The following is a 17860-nucleotide window of genomic DNA, read 5'->3' as shown; positions in this document are numbered from 1 at the left end:
ACTGCTCTCACGGGATTTGGATGTCATCTGCTTCTTGGTTCTTGTGGCGCCACATAAAGTGTACTCACTAGTTTAACAAACCCGTTTTATCAGCCACTGGTTAGATCAACGTAGCAGTCAAAAACGGGACGCGAGTGATCACGTACGAGAGAAATCGTTTACCCACAAAATACAGGACACCTATACTGTGCTATATTTGGGTTTCTGATCCCAATCTTCATCATTCCGCTAAGTCAATCTCCATTGGTCTTTTACCAGTGGGGAACCTTCAGGGCCTTCTACGCCTTCAGAGAAGGCCTAAAAAAATTAATAAAAATATTTTTTATAATAATACTAATAAATAATAAAGTATTCAATAAAAATATGTTTTTACATGTTTAAATTTATATTTAATTTAATTTAATACATGTAATATATTTTCTCTCATCTATGTTCTAACGTTAAGCTTACTGTCAGGTTCATATCCAATCAGAATCGTCTGTCTCTATTAAGGCCCGGTAAACTGGCTCATTCATTGGTTAGGACTTCAAGAATCCCAAGGAAGGCCAAGCTATGTGTTTTGGTGTGGAGAGTGACGGGCAAATCGACCAATCACGCTTTGATTTCAAGTGGGCGGGTAAAAAACAAAGCATTGTAAGCCTTCATGAAGTCCTAATCATGCAACAAGCTGGATGCGAGCTGCCGTAAAACACCAAAGAAGAAGAAGTCCTAATCATAGACCGTCTAATGGCCCGAATCTCTGCGGTGAGAGTGGTTGAGGTAAATGGCAGAAAACGTGATTGACGTTGTGGCTAGTTTGATAGGGCTGAGGTAAAAACGAAATTACTTAAGCGGGTACTCGTGAAGAGCACAGCCGAGAGATGCGCGTGCAGCTGCGCACCGCATATCAGACGTGAACACGAGAAAAATAATGGGTTTAATTATACTTTCACTTCCTGACAGTTTTACTTGAGGATAGTAATGACTGCATGCGACGCCGAATTACATACAATATAATTACCTAACTAAATCTCAGAGAATGCAAAAACATTCACCGGGGCTCGGGCTAGGGATTTTGCGAGCCCGCAAAATATAACAGTTATAAGCCACAAGGATGTGCACTGAGAACGCAGGGTGCTATATTTCCCCTTATGAAAAAAGACTAACAAGCTATCCTACAGCTAAATATATATTTACAAAAAACAAAAATTAAATGCAAATTTACAGAGCAGCAGAGTCTGTATTTGTGTTTATCAGTTAGATTAAAGTAATTTTAAACTTTAAAACTGCATTTAAAGGCAAATGATGCCTATTCTGTAATTTAACTTTGCGTGCTCAGAATTTTTACACGTTGACTGTATGATTTAACGAAATACGAATAGCCTAGTATTATATTCTGCATTTTAAAATTTATGAAAAACAAACTACTCTCAATTTATTTTGGTGTTTTTTCCCCCATGCTCACTTGTCTCCATTTTCACTTTTTTTAAGAATTAAGGCGGTGTAGTAAGTAGAACCTATCCATTAAATTTGTGACTTTCATTTATTGCGCCATGCGTAATTGCGCATGGAGAGGCATTTGCACTTCATTGCATATTTTGAAGGCCCAGCTGAAGTACTCACGGTTCGCCACTGTCTTTTACACCTTTATCGATCTCCAAAACTTCGGAGCCTTCCTGCATTATAAGTATGTCCATGCTAGCTGAAATAAAGTTTTACCTCATCTTACGCGCTACAGCCAGAAAACCCGGAGTGGATCCGGTGCGTAGTGATTACAGAAAGCTTACAGTGGAGAGAGAAACGTGATTTTGCTCCACTCCAGGCTTTGATCACATCCCACTTAAAAAGCTGAATACACGTCGTATTTATGAAAAGTTAATTTAATAATTTTGCAATTGACGGAAATCCGTGTAACGACGGAGAACTTTAATCCATGTGCTTTGTATGATGTGGTACTTTAGAGTGGACGAACTCTATGATATGCAAATTCTTTGCTGCAGACGTTGCATACTTTATTTTTATCATCACTTCCATCAGGCCGTAAGTAAATGTTCCAGTCAATGATCCAGTCACCGCCAGAGCGTTCTCGTCTACCTCCTTTATTTTACAGTCAAATGGTGGTGGCTAGAATGTATCCAGGTTCAATACGGAATGGATTAATCTGCGTTATTTTTTTTAACGCGTTATTTTTTCTCAGATTAATTAATCGAATTAATGCGTTATTTTCACAGCCCTAGTTTTATTACTAATTACTTACTTACTTTATGAAATATTTGTTTTATTTCAGCCTATTTCAGTCTGAGACTGTGTTAGTTTTTATTTTGCATTATTTTTCTGACCATATTACTATTGTCTGTTTGGCCTTTATGTTTGTATGTGTTTGCTTTTACTGCACATTTATGATTTAACTTATTGTTCTGTTTTAATTTATCTGTATGTGTATGTGCTGTAAAGTCATAATGGTGTGCATGGATATTTTTATAAATGTGTACTGTAACAGTTTTTGTAGTAGGGGAGAGCGGGGTATGTTGTCACACTTTTCACACTGTCTAACATTTACTGAGCACCATACATCAAAATGGTATAAATCTCATACCAAATGAAAGAAGGAAGTCTTGGGCACATATGTTGTATTCATAACATCTTTATATCTTATCTCATTACAGAGTTGTAGACTGTTGAATAGTGACTGTGCACTTGTGACAATTTGCCCCATCGGAGGGTAAGTTGTCACACTAGGGCGGGTAAGTTGTCACACTAGATTATCTAAAAATAAGAACACAACTACTTAATTGTGAATATTGATTTTAATTTTTAAACTCAAACCAAACTGGAAATATAAACATCCGTGCCTGGAGAATCTGGAAAAACAATTATTTCAATCCAAATAATGCACATTTCAATTAAGTGGCAAGACCACTTTACTTTGAACTTTGGTTCAAATGTTCTATGGCTTTCACATAAAACCAGATAACTGAATGGAACGCTGCAGATAACTTGCTTAACTTAACATGTTTAACCTCTGAACAAAACAGATGCCCTGTATGACTAATAGGACTCATCTCCAGAATCACAATTCTGACACACATAAATTGCCTGGCCTGAGGTGCAAGCATCATGGGCCCAATTGTTGCATTTTACACATTTTACCCAGGTCTCCTTTGGACGACTCTTTGAAAATGGCTCTACACAGACGAGGCAGAAGCACTCTTCATCATCTGATGATGACTCTTGCATGATTTTTCTTCTTTTAGCTGCCTTGTTTTTCATAGGTCCAGATTTCTGCTTCCCTTTCTTTTGAAACAGCTTTTTGCTAGATTGAGGCTTATTCTTTTCTATATCATGTTTTCTGAGCATGTTCGATGTGTTTGTTTGTACAGGGGCAAGTTGTCAGATGTGACGACTTGCCCCAAAGTCATTGAGACAACTTGCCCCATACTTACTTGTGTGCTAATGTTGTCTAAATCTCAAGTTTAGCTCATCATATCACTTTAGCTAAAGTATCAAAAGACACTTTACGGTCTCCTCTATTTTGTGCAAAATAATCATTTTAAACATTCACACCTAACAAAGTTGTATTGCATAAAATGTAAAGTGATTTTTTTTACTTTTTAAGCAGAAAAATAAGAAAATTGTGCTAACCTCAGATTACAGTGATCTTGACCACATGTGAACAGGAAGTTGACTATAGAAGAAGAAGTCACATAAAGTGGCTATTTGATTTTTGAGATAGAGCCTCTAGTGTTGGAGTTATTAACAGTGTGACAACTTTAGTCATTTTAGTCTGAAAGCTTTTAACAGAAATCAGTTTATTAAATTCTTTAGAACTAATCACACTATGAATTTCATAGTAATTTATGAAGGACCATGACGTTTTGGGGATATATTCGAATGCACATCGATTTGACATTCACTGTAAAACTTAACAGTTAACTTAACTCAAACCATTTAAGTAAACCGATTGCATTAGGCCATATAGGTTTTATAACACATAAATTTAAGTACTTTGAACTTGAGTCATGTGCAATTATGCACTTATATTTAAAGGACAAGTTCGGTATTTTACACTTAAAGCCCTGTTTTCAGATTGTTTATGATGAAATAGAACGGTTTTGACTGAAATTTCGACATATGCGGCTGCCCAGAGAATTTTTGGGTGTTTGTGTTTCAGCTCCTACCTTTACAATGGGTTTAATGGTGCACTGGAACAATCCTTCCTAAAATGCATTAAACTTTCGTTTACAAAGACGTGAAACTCACCGAGTGGTCAGGGGTGTTCACTGGTATGCTCACACAAAAATTGCTGCAAAATACGCATTCCAACAGGTTTTATCGTAGTTTTTGCCAACTCCATTGACTTGTATTAGTTGTGCTGTGAGCAGTGTTGGGCAAGTTACTTCCAAAGTGTAATACATTATATATTACAAATTACTGTCATTTGAAAGTAATTAGTTACATTACAATATTGCTGTCTCTGAACTGTAATGAGTTACACTACTTTTGCGTTACTTTTGAGTTACTTTCATCAAAAGAACAGAAGTATGACTAGGCATTATAAAATGTTAAAATGTAGTTTGTTGCTGCTTATAAATCTAGAAGTTATGTGTTGGCCCCCGAGCTTTGAATAGGCAAAGTGAAGACTTATGGCAAAATACAGTAACAATTACTGTCATAATCATAAACATGGACAAATGATCTGGTAAAAGTCTGGTAAATTATGGTACACATACCAAACACAATAGAGCCCACTATAATGCAACCTATAGCCTAATAACATGGTAAGACACGCAACCTCTTTTCATTTCTATTCTTTTGATCACTTTTAATTCAGATTCACAGCACAAACCTGGCATGCACTGGGTTGACACAGCTTATCAAAAAGTCCTATTGGAGGATTAGGCCTCAAGGAATACAGCTCATTTCAGTCCAATAGGATTACATGTAGGCTAACATATCATTGCTTAATAAAACAGACAAACAGAGGAGCACTGCTTTTTGCCAAACAATGAATATAGGTTCCCATACAAAGGCTGGTAAAAACTTTAAACAGTGATGTTTAAATGTACTATTTAGATAACCATGTTTAAGTCTTCACTAATGTTATGTTGTAGTTTAGGTTGCTGTTTGTAATAAAACTGTAGATAGCATAGGAATAGCCTAGCAATCTATTATGTATATGGATTGTAATCATAGCAAAGCTTACCTTGTCATTGCTGGTGTGATATGGATTTTACTGGCAAGATTTGTAAAAGTATATTTACTTCTGAGGTTCAAGCAGCACAGGAGACCGATAGAAACTTTCTGTTGCTTTTACTTAGTGCTCTTATTCGCAAAATTATGCGTGTGCGGCGCTACCGGACCTGATTGCGACCACTTTAGTCAATGCTTATAATACAGCCGCGGACTTCCCAGATTCGGCCCTTTAAGAAACATCTCTATATTTGACGCGCACCGCGTCCAAATCGCATTTCAAATACAAAGTTAAAGAACTTGTTGCATACAGCACGTGGAAATAGACATACGCTGCGTCTCAAACCGCCTACTTCCATACTATATAGTAGGCAAAGAGTACGAGAAGCAGTGCTTTTTGCCCACTATATAGTATGGAAGTATGCGGTTTGGGACGCAATCATTTACACAGCTTTTTCATGTGTGGATGCTGGTCGCGCGCATTGGTCAAAAATAAAAATTTAAAATAACACGGTCTAATTTTGAAATGCATTGTTGTAACGCGCTCGTTACTAAGACTGTAACGAGTAAAATATTACCAAAATTTTACGAGTAATGCGTTATATTACTGCGTTACAGCAAAAACTAATATATTACTGTAATATATTATATTTTGTAATGCGTTACTCCCAACACTGGCTGTGAGGTACGGTATTACTCCGCGCCGGGAACTTTGTTTCTATTCTTGCAATTGGCAATGGCGGATTAGCGCCACCAACTGGGCTGGAGTGTCTATTATTCAAGCTCTAAGCTGAAGAATGTACGGGTGTGGGGCGTTTGGAAAAATTGGTCCACAAGTTAACAACGAATGCTAAAACAGCTGTTGGAAAGCATCTTTTAACGCGATATTTGTGTGAGCATATCATTGAACACCCCTGACCACTCGATAAGTTTCACGTCTTTGTAAACGAAAGTTTAATGCATTTTAGAAAGGATTGTTCCAGTGCACCATTAAACCCATTGTAAAGGTAGGAGCTGAAACACAAACACCCAAAAATTCTCAGGGCAGCCGCAAATGTCGAAATTTCAGTCAAAACCGTTCTATTTCATCATAAACAATCTGAAAACAGGGCTTTAAGTGTAAAATACCGAACTTGTCCTTTAAGTAGTGTGAACTTATATTTAAGTGCATAACTGCATATGACTCAATTTGTTTAAGTTCACAGTACTCAAATGTATGTGTTTTAAAACTTATGTAACCGGTTTACTTAAATGGTTTGAGTTGAGTTAACTTTTAGGTTTTACAGTGTTGGTCTGATAACATGTGCCACACATACAAACTGTAAGTTGCTTTGGATAAAAGGATCTGCCAACTGCATACATGTAAAATTAAAATAGTACTATTACATTCCCCTGAGCCATGGCTGGTTTCTTTGTGGAGCTTTTCAAAACAACTTTTTATTCATACTGAGCTATGTTGGTCGCACAAGTTGAACAGGTCCTTATAGTTTATCATTTCATTTTTGATAACATAACACTGACTTTGTTCTGTCTTGTGTTGAATACTGAAGAATGTGACTTATCCTGTTCAAAAACTGGATGTTCACCTCGATATATAAAGGGCACACGCACTAATGCCATTGAAGTTGTTTCAGAAACTAAGACACTGTTTCAGACCCAAGTAGACCACACATCTCTCTTTACATCTGTTACTGGAGGATTTTTAAAAGAGTATCTTCATGGCTTCAAAACTGTCTTTTCATCTTACGTGTCCAGTGTGTTTGTGCTTCTTCAATGATCCAACAATATTGCCATGTGAGCATAATTTCTGCCGCCAATGTATTATGACTTATTTGGACTCAGGTGCTACCACTTGCCCGGAATGCAGACAACATTTTAGAAAACAGGATCTGAAAGGAAACCGAACTCTGAGAAACCTTGTGGAAGATGTCCAGCAAAAACAGAAGACAATCAAAGTGAAAGACCTGCGACAGACATCCAGGAATGGGCACGAGATGTTATGCTCCGATCACGAGGAACCTCTCAAACTGTTTTGTGAGGATGATCAGAGGTTGGTTTGCCTCATCTGCAGAGAGGGAGAGAAACACAGCGGACACAGTTTCAAGCCTGTTAAAGAGGCTATGAAGGAATATGAGGTAAAAGCCTGTGTAAAATATGATACAATAGATTTTTGTGTTTATAAACTCAAGGTTATGTTGTTGATGATTATTTAGAATGTGGCGATACAAGCACAGAGCTTCTTTTCTGATGAAAACAAGCAAGTGGGTGACATGATCTTTAATCAGACCAATGAAATCACAAAATCTAAGGTAGGCTTTATTATAATGTTTTATCATGAAAAGATCACTGTGTTTCTATAATATTCCCCTTTTTTAAACCTGTACTCTTCCAGGCCTAAGAGAGAGTAAATAAACAGTAGAGAAAAATATTTGTTTGTCTTATACACAATGTATTAATTCAATTTGAATATATAGGAAAGGTTCAAATATCTTGAGGAAAGAATGCATGCTCAGTTTAAGAAAATGCACGACTTTTTGAGGGAAAAGGAGAAAAAGATGATGAAGGAGCTCCAGGAGGCGGCAAACAGCGCTGAGACCACAATGAAGCAAAATGCATCAATTTTGGGAGAGCTACAAATAAATTGTAACAAACAGATATCAATTTTGGAGTCAGGGCTAAAGATTAGCCAACCTGAGGGGTTTTTGCAGGTATTTTGTCATTTTTAACAGTCATTCAAAACCAAATGTAGCATGTTTAAGTAGTAATTAAATTTGAATGATTCAATTTCATGTATCATGAAACGATTTTTTTATCCTCAGTGGTGGAGTGAAGAAGGTTTTCTTTTGGTTAAGGGAATCACCCTCAGTGAGAATAAAGACATCAAGTCTGCTTTGCAAGCTACGTAAGCTGAATAGTTTCTCTCTCTCTCTCTCTCTCTCTCTCTCTCTCTCTCTCTCTCTCTCTCTCTCTCTCTGTATGTATGTATGTATGTATGTATAAGTTCAACCGTGACCATGCCACTCCCAAATTCTTCTTGGGTTTTTAATCAGGCCTAATGATTGAATGTTATGTAACCAGTTTTTCTTGGTTGCTTTGGTGCATTTCTAAGGTCACAGTTCAAAATACTGTATATTATAGGCTACTGCTTTTATGCTGTAAAGGTTCTTTACATTTCTATTAGACTTTTTAGAGCCATTTCACAGTTGGCAACCCTAATGCTGCGTTTACACCAACCGTGTTTCAGGGGTCAAAATTGCGTCTACCGCGAATAGTTTGCCACTTTAACAGTTTGAAAAAGCATTTGACGCACGACAGAGGCAAAATCCGCTTCTTGTGAGAGGGCCAAGTGCTATGCGGTTGTCTGTTTGCAAGATGGCTGATGTTGATTGTGCATTTATTGAGAGAGTTACCGGTTTGCATTTGGTAACCTTACTATAGGGGGAAAATAAATGGTGTGGGTCGATAAACGTCACGTGACTCAAAAGTGAAATGTGTATTATAACTTACCAGGTTGCCCGATGTCCTCACTGACTCTTCCAAGCGAGGTCCTTTTTATTCCTGTCTCTATAGAAATAAGAACTTGTGTCGTATAGCGCCAGGGTGACTGCACATGGACAATATCAAACCTCCATGTTGAATGAGTGACTCCGGGCGGGGCAGCAAGCAGGCTCCTGATTGGTTTACGCGATGCTAAAAGTTAAAAATGTTCAACTCCGGCGTCAGCCACAAATTCGCGTCAAACGCAAAATGCACAAAAAGCACCATTCGCGCATACGGTGCTGTGCTCAATTCGCGCAAACTAGACCTGCGAATGAGGTGGAATCGTGGTTTCTGCGCCACGCCAAACGCCTCATTGGCACTGCGAGACCTCCAGACACGCGTCAACGCGTCTTCACATTGACTTAACATTGAAATCACTTGCGCTTCACGCCTCTACCACAGCTGGTGTAAACGCAGCATAACTGAAAGGTAGTGGATGTAGAAGGAGAGTGTGTGTTCATTGACCAGTTGGGGAGAGGTTGCCACCTGGTGGTGGGATGAATGGTACATACCCAATCATTACATAAGCCAAAAAGTTACAAATTCAATTCAGTTTAAAATAATGAAACTATGTTTTAAAACAGAAACTGCTTCAAAATAAATTGTCAACTTGCTTTTATTTTAAGAATATTGTGACCCACTACATGCCAATGGAACTCCTCCCACCATTTCCATTCCTTTTTTCAGCTGAGAAGTTGTATTCAGCACAAGGCTTGTCTATGATCACCATTATGTCTAATTAAGTATCTTTTTCCATTGTACTGTAAAATAGTCATGTATTTTTTCTGTATCACCATAACATTCTATTGTCTTTTGTTGACAGACAAACAGTAAAAGCCTAAATGTGAATCCTGTCTAGTCGCTAAATGCCACCTCTGTCAAAAATTAGATAATGATATTAACCGAATGCTCTCGGCACGTTTATTACACGTTCATCAAATACTTTCACTTCAAATTCGCTTAATCCTGCCCTCAGGCCATTCAAACTGGTTTGTTGGCAGTATCCATTATCAGTCTCATAAAAATGCTAAAATCATGTCAGACACACTTAGAAATGCACTTACTTGAAACTTACTTAATTTGCAAATGGTAAAGAACATTTGAGAAATGTACCAAGCAACTGAAAAATATTGAACCATTACTGTATGTCTTGATAAGTACTGTATCTGATCCTTCAACAAGTGGATTGTCCTGATTGTCATAACGCATGACAACATCAATAGCATTCAACAAATAAAACATTACATACAAAAAATAATGACAAAATGTTTCCCAAAATTAGGTCAAGACTTAAAAGCAATCGAGTGATTTCTGACCACTTCACCATTGGCCCTTATGAAACTGACCTGCCACTAATTGTATGGAGAGACATGCTAGACTTTGTTAAAGAGGGTGAGTTGATTTACTACAAACTCTTGTATTGTAATGTTTTCTGTAACATGCTATTGAGCTCAATTAGATTGTTTATGTTTATTATTCCCTGCAGATTCACATATTAACATTTCTTTAAACCCTTCTAGCCATATGCATAAAATGAATGTCTTACTGCTTTTAAGTTTACACAGCAAACATACTAAAAATATAAATGCTTATTTAAATGTTATCTTTTAAGGGTCATCATAAAATGGCTTTTCATTTTCATTTGAGGATAAAGTACCTGACATGTTAATATAATGATGTAACAAAAATAATGATAAGCTATGGGTGCTGCTTAGTCTTACTAACAGTACCACAGTGTTCCATTAATACACCACAGGGGCAATACCCATACATTTGTAATATTTCTGTGAAATCTAACTGGACTTATTGATTCGAGTCAGCAATCACTGACCCAATTAATTGCAATTTCTGAGCTAAAATTGATGTTATCTTGCTTCAAGCATTAATTTGTACTTATACATTTATGATCCTGGAAAAGATAATGTCTATTTGTAAACTATACATTTATTAACTTTAATTCCTTCAGTGTATATGTTTTTGTCTTGTGTGCTTTCAGGCATGAATACATCTACAATCGACAAAGACCTGAAATTGTCTATCAGAAAAGACGGCCATCTGCAGTTTGAAGGCCAAGAGTACTTTGCCAGAAATCAGAAGTTTCACAATGGATATAAAGACAATTATTTGGAGAATATTCAAACTGGTCAGGTGTACTGGGAAGTTGACACAGGAACTGAACCAGGGTGGGAACACGGACTTACAGTTAGATACTATCCAAAAGACAAGAATGCTTCTTTCCTAAGGACATTATTGTCTTATAAAAGTTATGAGAAATTATCTCTTTTGGTAAAAGATAACAGTCTTTATGCTGTCAGAGGTGATGAGGAAACCTTACTTGTCAACCAGGTTATTCCAAGGAGAGTTGGAGTTTATATAGATTGTAAGAGACGACAGGTTGTATATTGCAATGCAGACAATATGTCTCTCATTCACACAGTGTGGTGTGCAGATAAATAGGTTTAAGGATCTAAAAAATGAATTAAACATTTAAGCTTTAACCCAATTCAAAGACTGTGAACTCTGAAGGCTGCATGCCAAGAGCGATTGCATCATAGCAGTGCGATTTGTAAGGTCGGCCCGTCCTAATGCCAAGGCTACTTAAAATGCCAAGGCTCAAAATGTATCCTTCTTTCCTCAAGCCATGAAGGACAGAACTATTTGATCCTTAACAGTCTAGGCTATCCCAAAAATCATTGGGCACCTGTAAGGTATGGATATAACATCTTGATATTTAAAAAAATAAACATTTAAAACCTATGTTAAATAAAGGTGTGTATTTTGCAGAAAAAGGTCATTGTTACTTTTTAGTATTATAAATTATGTTTGTATCAATATTATTGCTGCAATACTAATTAGTGTTTTACTTTTGTATATTTCTAAGGTTGGTTAATTTGATTTACTGTTGGTCATATTTATTTTTACACACTAAAAACTCCTGGGTCAAAAACAACCCATTATGGGTTATTTTTGACCCAACTCCTGGGTTAAAAAGGGACCAGCTAATTTCTGGGTTATTTCAACCCAGAAAAATGGGTTATTCTTTTTGACCCAACTTCTGGGTTAAATACCTGACCCAACTTCTGGGTTAAAATAACCCAACATTGTAGTTAATATAACCCAACTTCTGGGTCAAAAGAAATACCCCAATATCTGGGTTGAAATAACCCAGAAATTAGTAGATCCTTTTAACCAAAGGTCATAGATAACCTAAATTGTGTAACTATGCCACTATGCCTTATTTATTTCAGAAAAGAAAAATCCAGGCACTTACACACTTCAATCAGTTTTACATTTTTATTGCATTCAATTAAATTCTATATAAAAAACACACAATTGGACCTATTTATTTTAGGTCACACTGTAATAACATTAGAAAGGAAAAATAGAAAAATAAACAACTCTCAAACATTCGACAACATTCAATAACTGAATTGAACTTGAGGCTTTAAGTCTTCAAACATTGGTTGTGTCTTTTACTGCAGATTAAGATCTCCCAGAGTGGAATGGCATCGATTGCTGAAGGTATTTCACCAGTGGGGGCCGGTGACTTATTTTTTTGAGGACGCTCGATGCGAAGTTCGTCACAACATGTATGTAGCCCATCATGTGTGTGGTTCGTTATTTCCAGATATGTGTTCTGCGCTTTGAGAGATCCTGTGTGCATCACGTGTCATGCCAGGGTAGGTGCCTGCTGCAGGCGCGTCTAAAGGGTTTATGATGAAACAGATGATTGCGTTTGCCAGATACTGGCATAATCTCATGCGTAATCAGAGTTTACTGTTAAGAAAGTGTCTAGTGTGTATTTTGTGAACATGAGTGTCTCTTTTATCATAAACAGTTTTGACGCGTGTGCAGCAGGCACGTATTTTGATAAAACATGTGATGCACACAGGATCTCTCGACACGCAGGACACATATTTTGGAAAAGGAAACCACACACGTGACAATCTGAACACTCATTTTGAATTAGCGCATCCTCGGATGAGCAGTCGAGAGCCGCCACTGTATTCCACCACATTTGTTCCAACCTAAACAGACAGAGACAGAAAGATAGAAAGTGAATATTGTGTAGAAAGTGAATTGTAAGCAAGATAATAGACTACCAGTTTGTGTTATAATGCTGATACTAACTGTACAAGGAAGCCAAATGTTGTGTTTATTTTGAGTGGGTCATGAATGTGTACAAGAAAATGAGTAATAAAACTTAACATCTTTAACTTCACTTTCTATTCAGATTGCTACCTTGGATGGCATCGCCCAAAACTGAAATACAACTGCAAGGAGCATGACGTTTTTTTTTTTTTAAACCAGGATTCACCCTTTTGCTTTCACATGAAACATGTCCCATGGATTGCCTTCTTTCACATGTACAGTATAGTTATAGAATTAAGAATATTCTTTCTCAGAGTGGTGCTGAGAAACTGGTCCATCGTACTTACAGACATTTGGTGTATGAATGCTGTCCAGGACTCTTCAGTGGAGTGCCGGATTGTCTTCTTCCCAACCCTGTAGACGGCCTGTAAATGATGACAGAATTTTCATTTTTGGGTGAACTATCCCTTTAAGCCCTATTAAAGAAAAAGTTTTTCAATATTTAACTATGTTCTTACCTAAACTTAGACGAAATAATAAATGTCTTTTACATCCTCATCACACTGATTTTGAAAGAGATGGGGGAGTTCACAGGAGTGATGTTACTGCACCAGAGGTCAAAGTGCTGCAAACTAAGTGCTCTTCCACCATACAATATAGTTCTCATTTTTTAATCCGCTTAAAATATTGTCACGTCTTATTTTGTGCCACCATACTTACTGGTGTAACTACTCATTTAACAGTCTTTAAATAGGGAAAACATGGAAGTGTTTGGTGGCTTCTAAATACATCCCTGTTTGAATCCTAAGGAATGAATAGGGCTAGACTAAATGCTAACACATTCACGACACGCTGTACACGATGTACTGCACACATTGAAAAAAGACAGGGGTGTATTATTTCGTCTAAGTTGAGGTAAGAACATAGTGAAATATTAAAAAACAATGTAGTTTTCCTTTAAAGAAAAATGTTTAGGTATAGAGAGATGATATGAGGGCAATAAGAGTAAAAAGCTTACCTCAAAAATGTCTCTGTCAGCTTAAACAGCCACCACTCAGTTAGCTTATCAGCAACAAAGCTGTCCATTTAAAAAGACCTGGAGAAAACATAGCAATATAGAGGTTAGCAACAATTTGAAGACTTGACCAGCTTGTTTAAATCTCACTACTTCAGCCAGTAGAGCAATGTATAATATAAGCATGGCGCAGCTAGTAAACATAACTTAACTCAATGCAACGCAAAACCCAGTGAGCATTGATGGTCCCCATGTTCCATTACCACAAATCACGTGACCTTTTCGAATATCTCCAACCAAAATTGGATGATATAAATAATAATATTTATTTAAAATTGTTAAAAATATATGTATTTAAAATGTAATTATATTCCTCCAATTTTATGCACGGATATATAAGAGGATAATGACAGCGTTTTTTACAATGTATTGTTTAAAAATTAAGTCAGAGAGCTGTTGGTTTTGCCGGTTTTTGATGCGTAACAGCTGTGAGTGATCACAACGCCTTTAAGCAGCCACATCACAGGATAAAGTGAACAGTGTCTCAATGTCAAGTGAGCTAAAGTCCTTACAGGTGCCCGAACTTGTGTACACTATATACAGATTCACGACCTTTGGAGCTAGGGAACGAATTGAGACACAGGGTATGTGTGTGTACCGGCGGTGCCATTTCGCGTCTGTCTGCAGCGTATAGCGCCATATACATAGTTTTAAATTTACACTTATTTGTCTCAAATCGTCGTTAATGTATATACGGACTTCACCATGTGCTGAAATGTACATTCATTTACAGAAATCAGCTACTTAAATGGAAATTTTCTGATGTTATTGGATTTTCAGGTGATATTCTAAATTCATTCAGTTTACGGACGCTCTGAGGTAAAGTGTTTAGACTGCAGACTCAGCAACGATTGTATTTAATTAGCTTATACAGTACAATAATAACACAGTACTGATATATCTTAATTCCATAATGTCCTTAAACATAACAATATTGCTGGCCATAAACTGAAAAAGTGCGCGGGATACCTCGAATTATGCTATACACGGCACAGCGAGACGCTTCTCGTCCGGTGTTTGACCCCCTTAACGCGGTACGAAGTCATCACTAGCTGCACTGTACTTATCGTATTTTTACCGGTATTATAGCAATTAGATAAGCAACGGGGACATGGACACAGAAAGTTTACATTACATTGACACTTAAAATACTTGCTTACCTTGAATACACAGCGAAGTTGCACCGAAGAAGCCCAGGCCAACACGGATCGAGCGCGAACTCCGTGAAGTGACAGTTATTTCAAACGACTGTTGTGAGAAAATTCCAGAACAACAGCGAGGGGCGGGGAATTAACCCAGGACATGGTTTAATCTTTGAAAAATAACCCAGAAACCCAAACAACCCAGGAATTGGGTCAAAATATTAGCTCTTTAACCCAGAAAATGATTACTCTCTTAACACAACACAAATAACCCAGAATATGGGTTGAAGAAATAACCCAGGAGTTTTTAGAGTGTAGTAAGTCAGAAACATCTCTGCTGTATCCCACTGACAGGGAACAGCAGGTGATGCATCTATCCTTTTAAAAACCAAGTCCTCGCCTTTGAAGGATGTGTCCATCAAAGGATGGAATTGGAACACAGGCCTTTGAATTGGGACACAGCTTAAGTGCACATCTGCTTAAAATTATAAGACACATTCATATTGCCAGTGGATTTGCAAAAATGGTTTCATAAAGTTGATCTATTGTTTACATTTAAATTGATAAAGTCATGTTAACCCATAAAGCATTATAGTACAGCAGTATAACTGGTTATCAATTTGCAACATGACATCATATGTCACACTGGGTAACCTTACTTAAACCCAGAAAATGTTGTAATGTATAAAAATTAAATTTGACCCAACAATGGGTTGAAACAACCAAGGCTTTGAACCGGTTCACGATTATAGTGACCAAAGTTATCACGGTTATCAATATTATCATGGTTTTCTTAAAGGCGGAGTGCACAATGTTTGAAAGCCAATGTTGATATTTGAAATCACCTAAACAAACACGCCCCTACCCCAATAGAATCTGGACCTTCTTTTAAAAGACCCGCCCCACACATACGCAACCCGGCAAGGAAGCCTACGCCATATCACATAGGCCTAATATTTGAATCGTTAGTCCGAAGTTATGAATTACTTACTGTATTAATAATTTGTAATTTCCCCACGTTTTTAGCATATAAGTCATTCCATGTAATATTAAAATAGTTAGCCCTTAGTTATAAAATACTTACTGCATATATTATTTGTATTTTCATGGTTTTTACCCCTTTGTTCCCCAAATATTATAAATTGCTCCCTTATAATTACACGTATGTACTTCATAAGTATACTATAATTACAGAAACATGCGCTGTAAATTCGCTGTACTTACACAGTACTTTACTGCAAATATTATTTGTATTTTTCCTGGTTGTTACCCCTTTATTCCCCAAATATTATAAATTGTTCCCTTATAATTACAGGTACGTACTTCATAAGAAAACTATGGTTACAGAAACATGCGCTGTAAATTCGCTGTACTTACACAGTACTTTACTGCAAATATTATTTGTATTTTTCCTGGTTCTTACCCCTTTATTCCCCAAATATTATAAATTGTTCTCTTATAATTACACGTACGTACTTCATAAGTATACTATAATTACAGAAACATACGCTGTAAATTCGCTGTACTTACGCAGTACTTTCCGGGCTGAAATCTAAAGCGTTACCGTCACTTTGCTTAAAGCGTCTTCCATATGCATTATGTAATAAATAACAACATAATGAAATAGAACTCACTTTACATATCCTTTAAAAAGAGGCTGAATAAACAATGCAAAAACAAATGTGTGCCTTCCAAGGATCATTAGATCGCTTACCAATAAAGAACCTATTGTCAATGAAATAGTTACAGACCAAAACTTAGATGCACTCTGTTTAACAGAAACCTGGCTTAAAGCAGACGACTACATTAGTTTAAACGAATCCACCCCACAAGACTATTATTATAAACACGAACCTCGATTAAAGGGGAGAGGGGGTGGTGTAGCTACAATATACAACAAAATTTTTAAAGTAAACCAAAAATCTGAAGTAAAATTTAAATCATTCGAACTAATGTTGTTAAATATGGAAATAACCGATCGTAACCACAAACAGCTCTCTTTTGCCTTAGCTACAATATATAGACCTCCGGGCCACCATGCAGATTTCCTTAAAGAAATAGCAGATTTCCTGTCTGAGCTTGTAGTCACTGTAGATAAAGCTCTTATCGTTGGTGATTTTTATATTCATGTGGATAACCCAAAAGATGCACTAGGACGTGCATTTATGGATGTTCTAAATTCTCTCAATATTAGACAAAACGTGACAGGGCCAACGCATACTCGTAAGCACACATTAGACTTAATTCTGTCACTCGGGCTCAATATTAATGACATCAAAATATCACCTCAGAGTGATGCAGTTTCTGACCATTACCTTGTGTCATACACTGTACCTTCTAGATAGGATCACTCAATCCACAACATGCTACAGATTAGCCAGAACAATAATTTCCACCACTAAAGATAGATTTATTAGCACTCTTCCAGACCTGTCCCAAATTAAACATGTAGCAGATAACTCTGACGATCTAGATATTGTAATAGAAAACCTAAACAATGTCTGTTCTAACACATTGGATGCCGTTGCTCCCATTCGAAAAAAGAGAATCAAAGAAAAACCGCCAGCTCCATGGTATGATCATCACACCGCAGCACTCAAAAAGGCAACTAGGAAAATGGAAAGAAATTATAGAAGCACAAAGTTAGAGGTATGGCGTGCAGCATGGAAAGAGAGTGTTAAACAATACAGACAGGCTATTAAAACCGCCAGATCTACCTATCTTAGCAGGCTTATAAATGAGAATCATAATAACCCTCGTTTCCTCTTCAGCACGGTTGCAAAACTGACTAGAAATAAAGAACAAACAGAAACCAATAGTAAACTTCAACACAATAGTAACG

The 17860-nt window shown here is 36.9% G+C and overlaps 1 protein-coding gene and 1 long non-coding RNA gene across 2 annotated transcripts; one reads left to right on the top strand and one right to left on the bottom strand.

Moving 5' to 3' along the window:
- Positions 1 to 6440: 6440 nt before the first annotated feature.
- Positions 6441 to 11621, top strand: LOC129447915 (zinc-binding protein A33). The gene is made up of 6 exons (XM_055209898.2): positions 6441 to 7304; positions 7383 to 7478; positions 7644 to 7877; positions 7989 to 8071; positions 9992 to 10101; positions 10706 to 11621. Exons 1-6 carry the CDS (start codon positions 6888 to 6890, stop codon positions 11164 to 11166), a joined length of 1401 nt encoding a protein of 466 aa, XP_055065873.2. The 5' UTR covers positions 6441 to 6887; the 3' UTR covers positions 11167 to 11621.
- Positions 11622 to 11747: 126 nt separating this feature from the next.
- LOC129438531 (uncharacterized) lies at positions 11748 to 15178 on the bottom strand. Its single transcript, XR_008642631.2, has 4 exons — positions 15037 to 15178; positions 13820 to 13897; positions 13149 to 13226; positions 11748 to 12737 (listed from the first exon to the last, which is right to left on the bottom strand). It is a non-coding gene; the product is annotated as an uncharacterized lncRNA (long non-coding RNA).
- Between the last annotated feature and the right edge of the window lie 2682 nt (positions 15179 to 17860).

The sequence above is a fragment of the Misgurnus anguillicaudatus genome, chromosome 10 (genome assembly GCF_027580225.2).
Source record: "Misgurnus anguillicaudatus chromosome 10, ASM2758022v2, whole genome shotgun sequence".
Taxonomy (NCBI): domain Eukaryota; kingdom Metazoa; phylum Chordata; class Actinopteri; order Cypriniformes; family Cobitidae; genus Misgurnus; species Misgurnus anguillicaudatus.
The sequence above is the reverse complement of the archived record's forward strand: the minus strand, read 5'-3'. Positions and strand labels throughout refer to the sequence as shown.

Coding starts and splice junctions, on each gene's coding strand:
- LOC129447915 (XM_055209898.2), top strand. CDS start 6,888: ATGGCTTCAAAACTGTCTTTTCATCTTACGTGTCCAGTGTGTTTGTGC. Junction 7,305..7,382: donor AGGCTATGAAGGAATATGAG/GTAAAAGCCTGT, acceptor ATGATTATTTAG/AATGTGGCGATACAAGCACA. Junction 7,878..7,988: donor AACCTGAGGGGTTTTTGCAG/GTATTTTGTCAT, acceptor TTTTATCCTCAG/TGGTGGAGTGAAGAAGGTTT.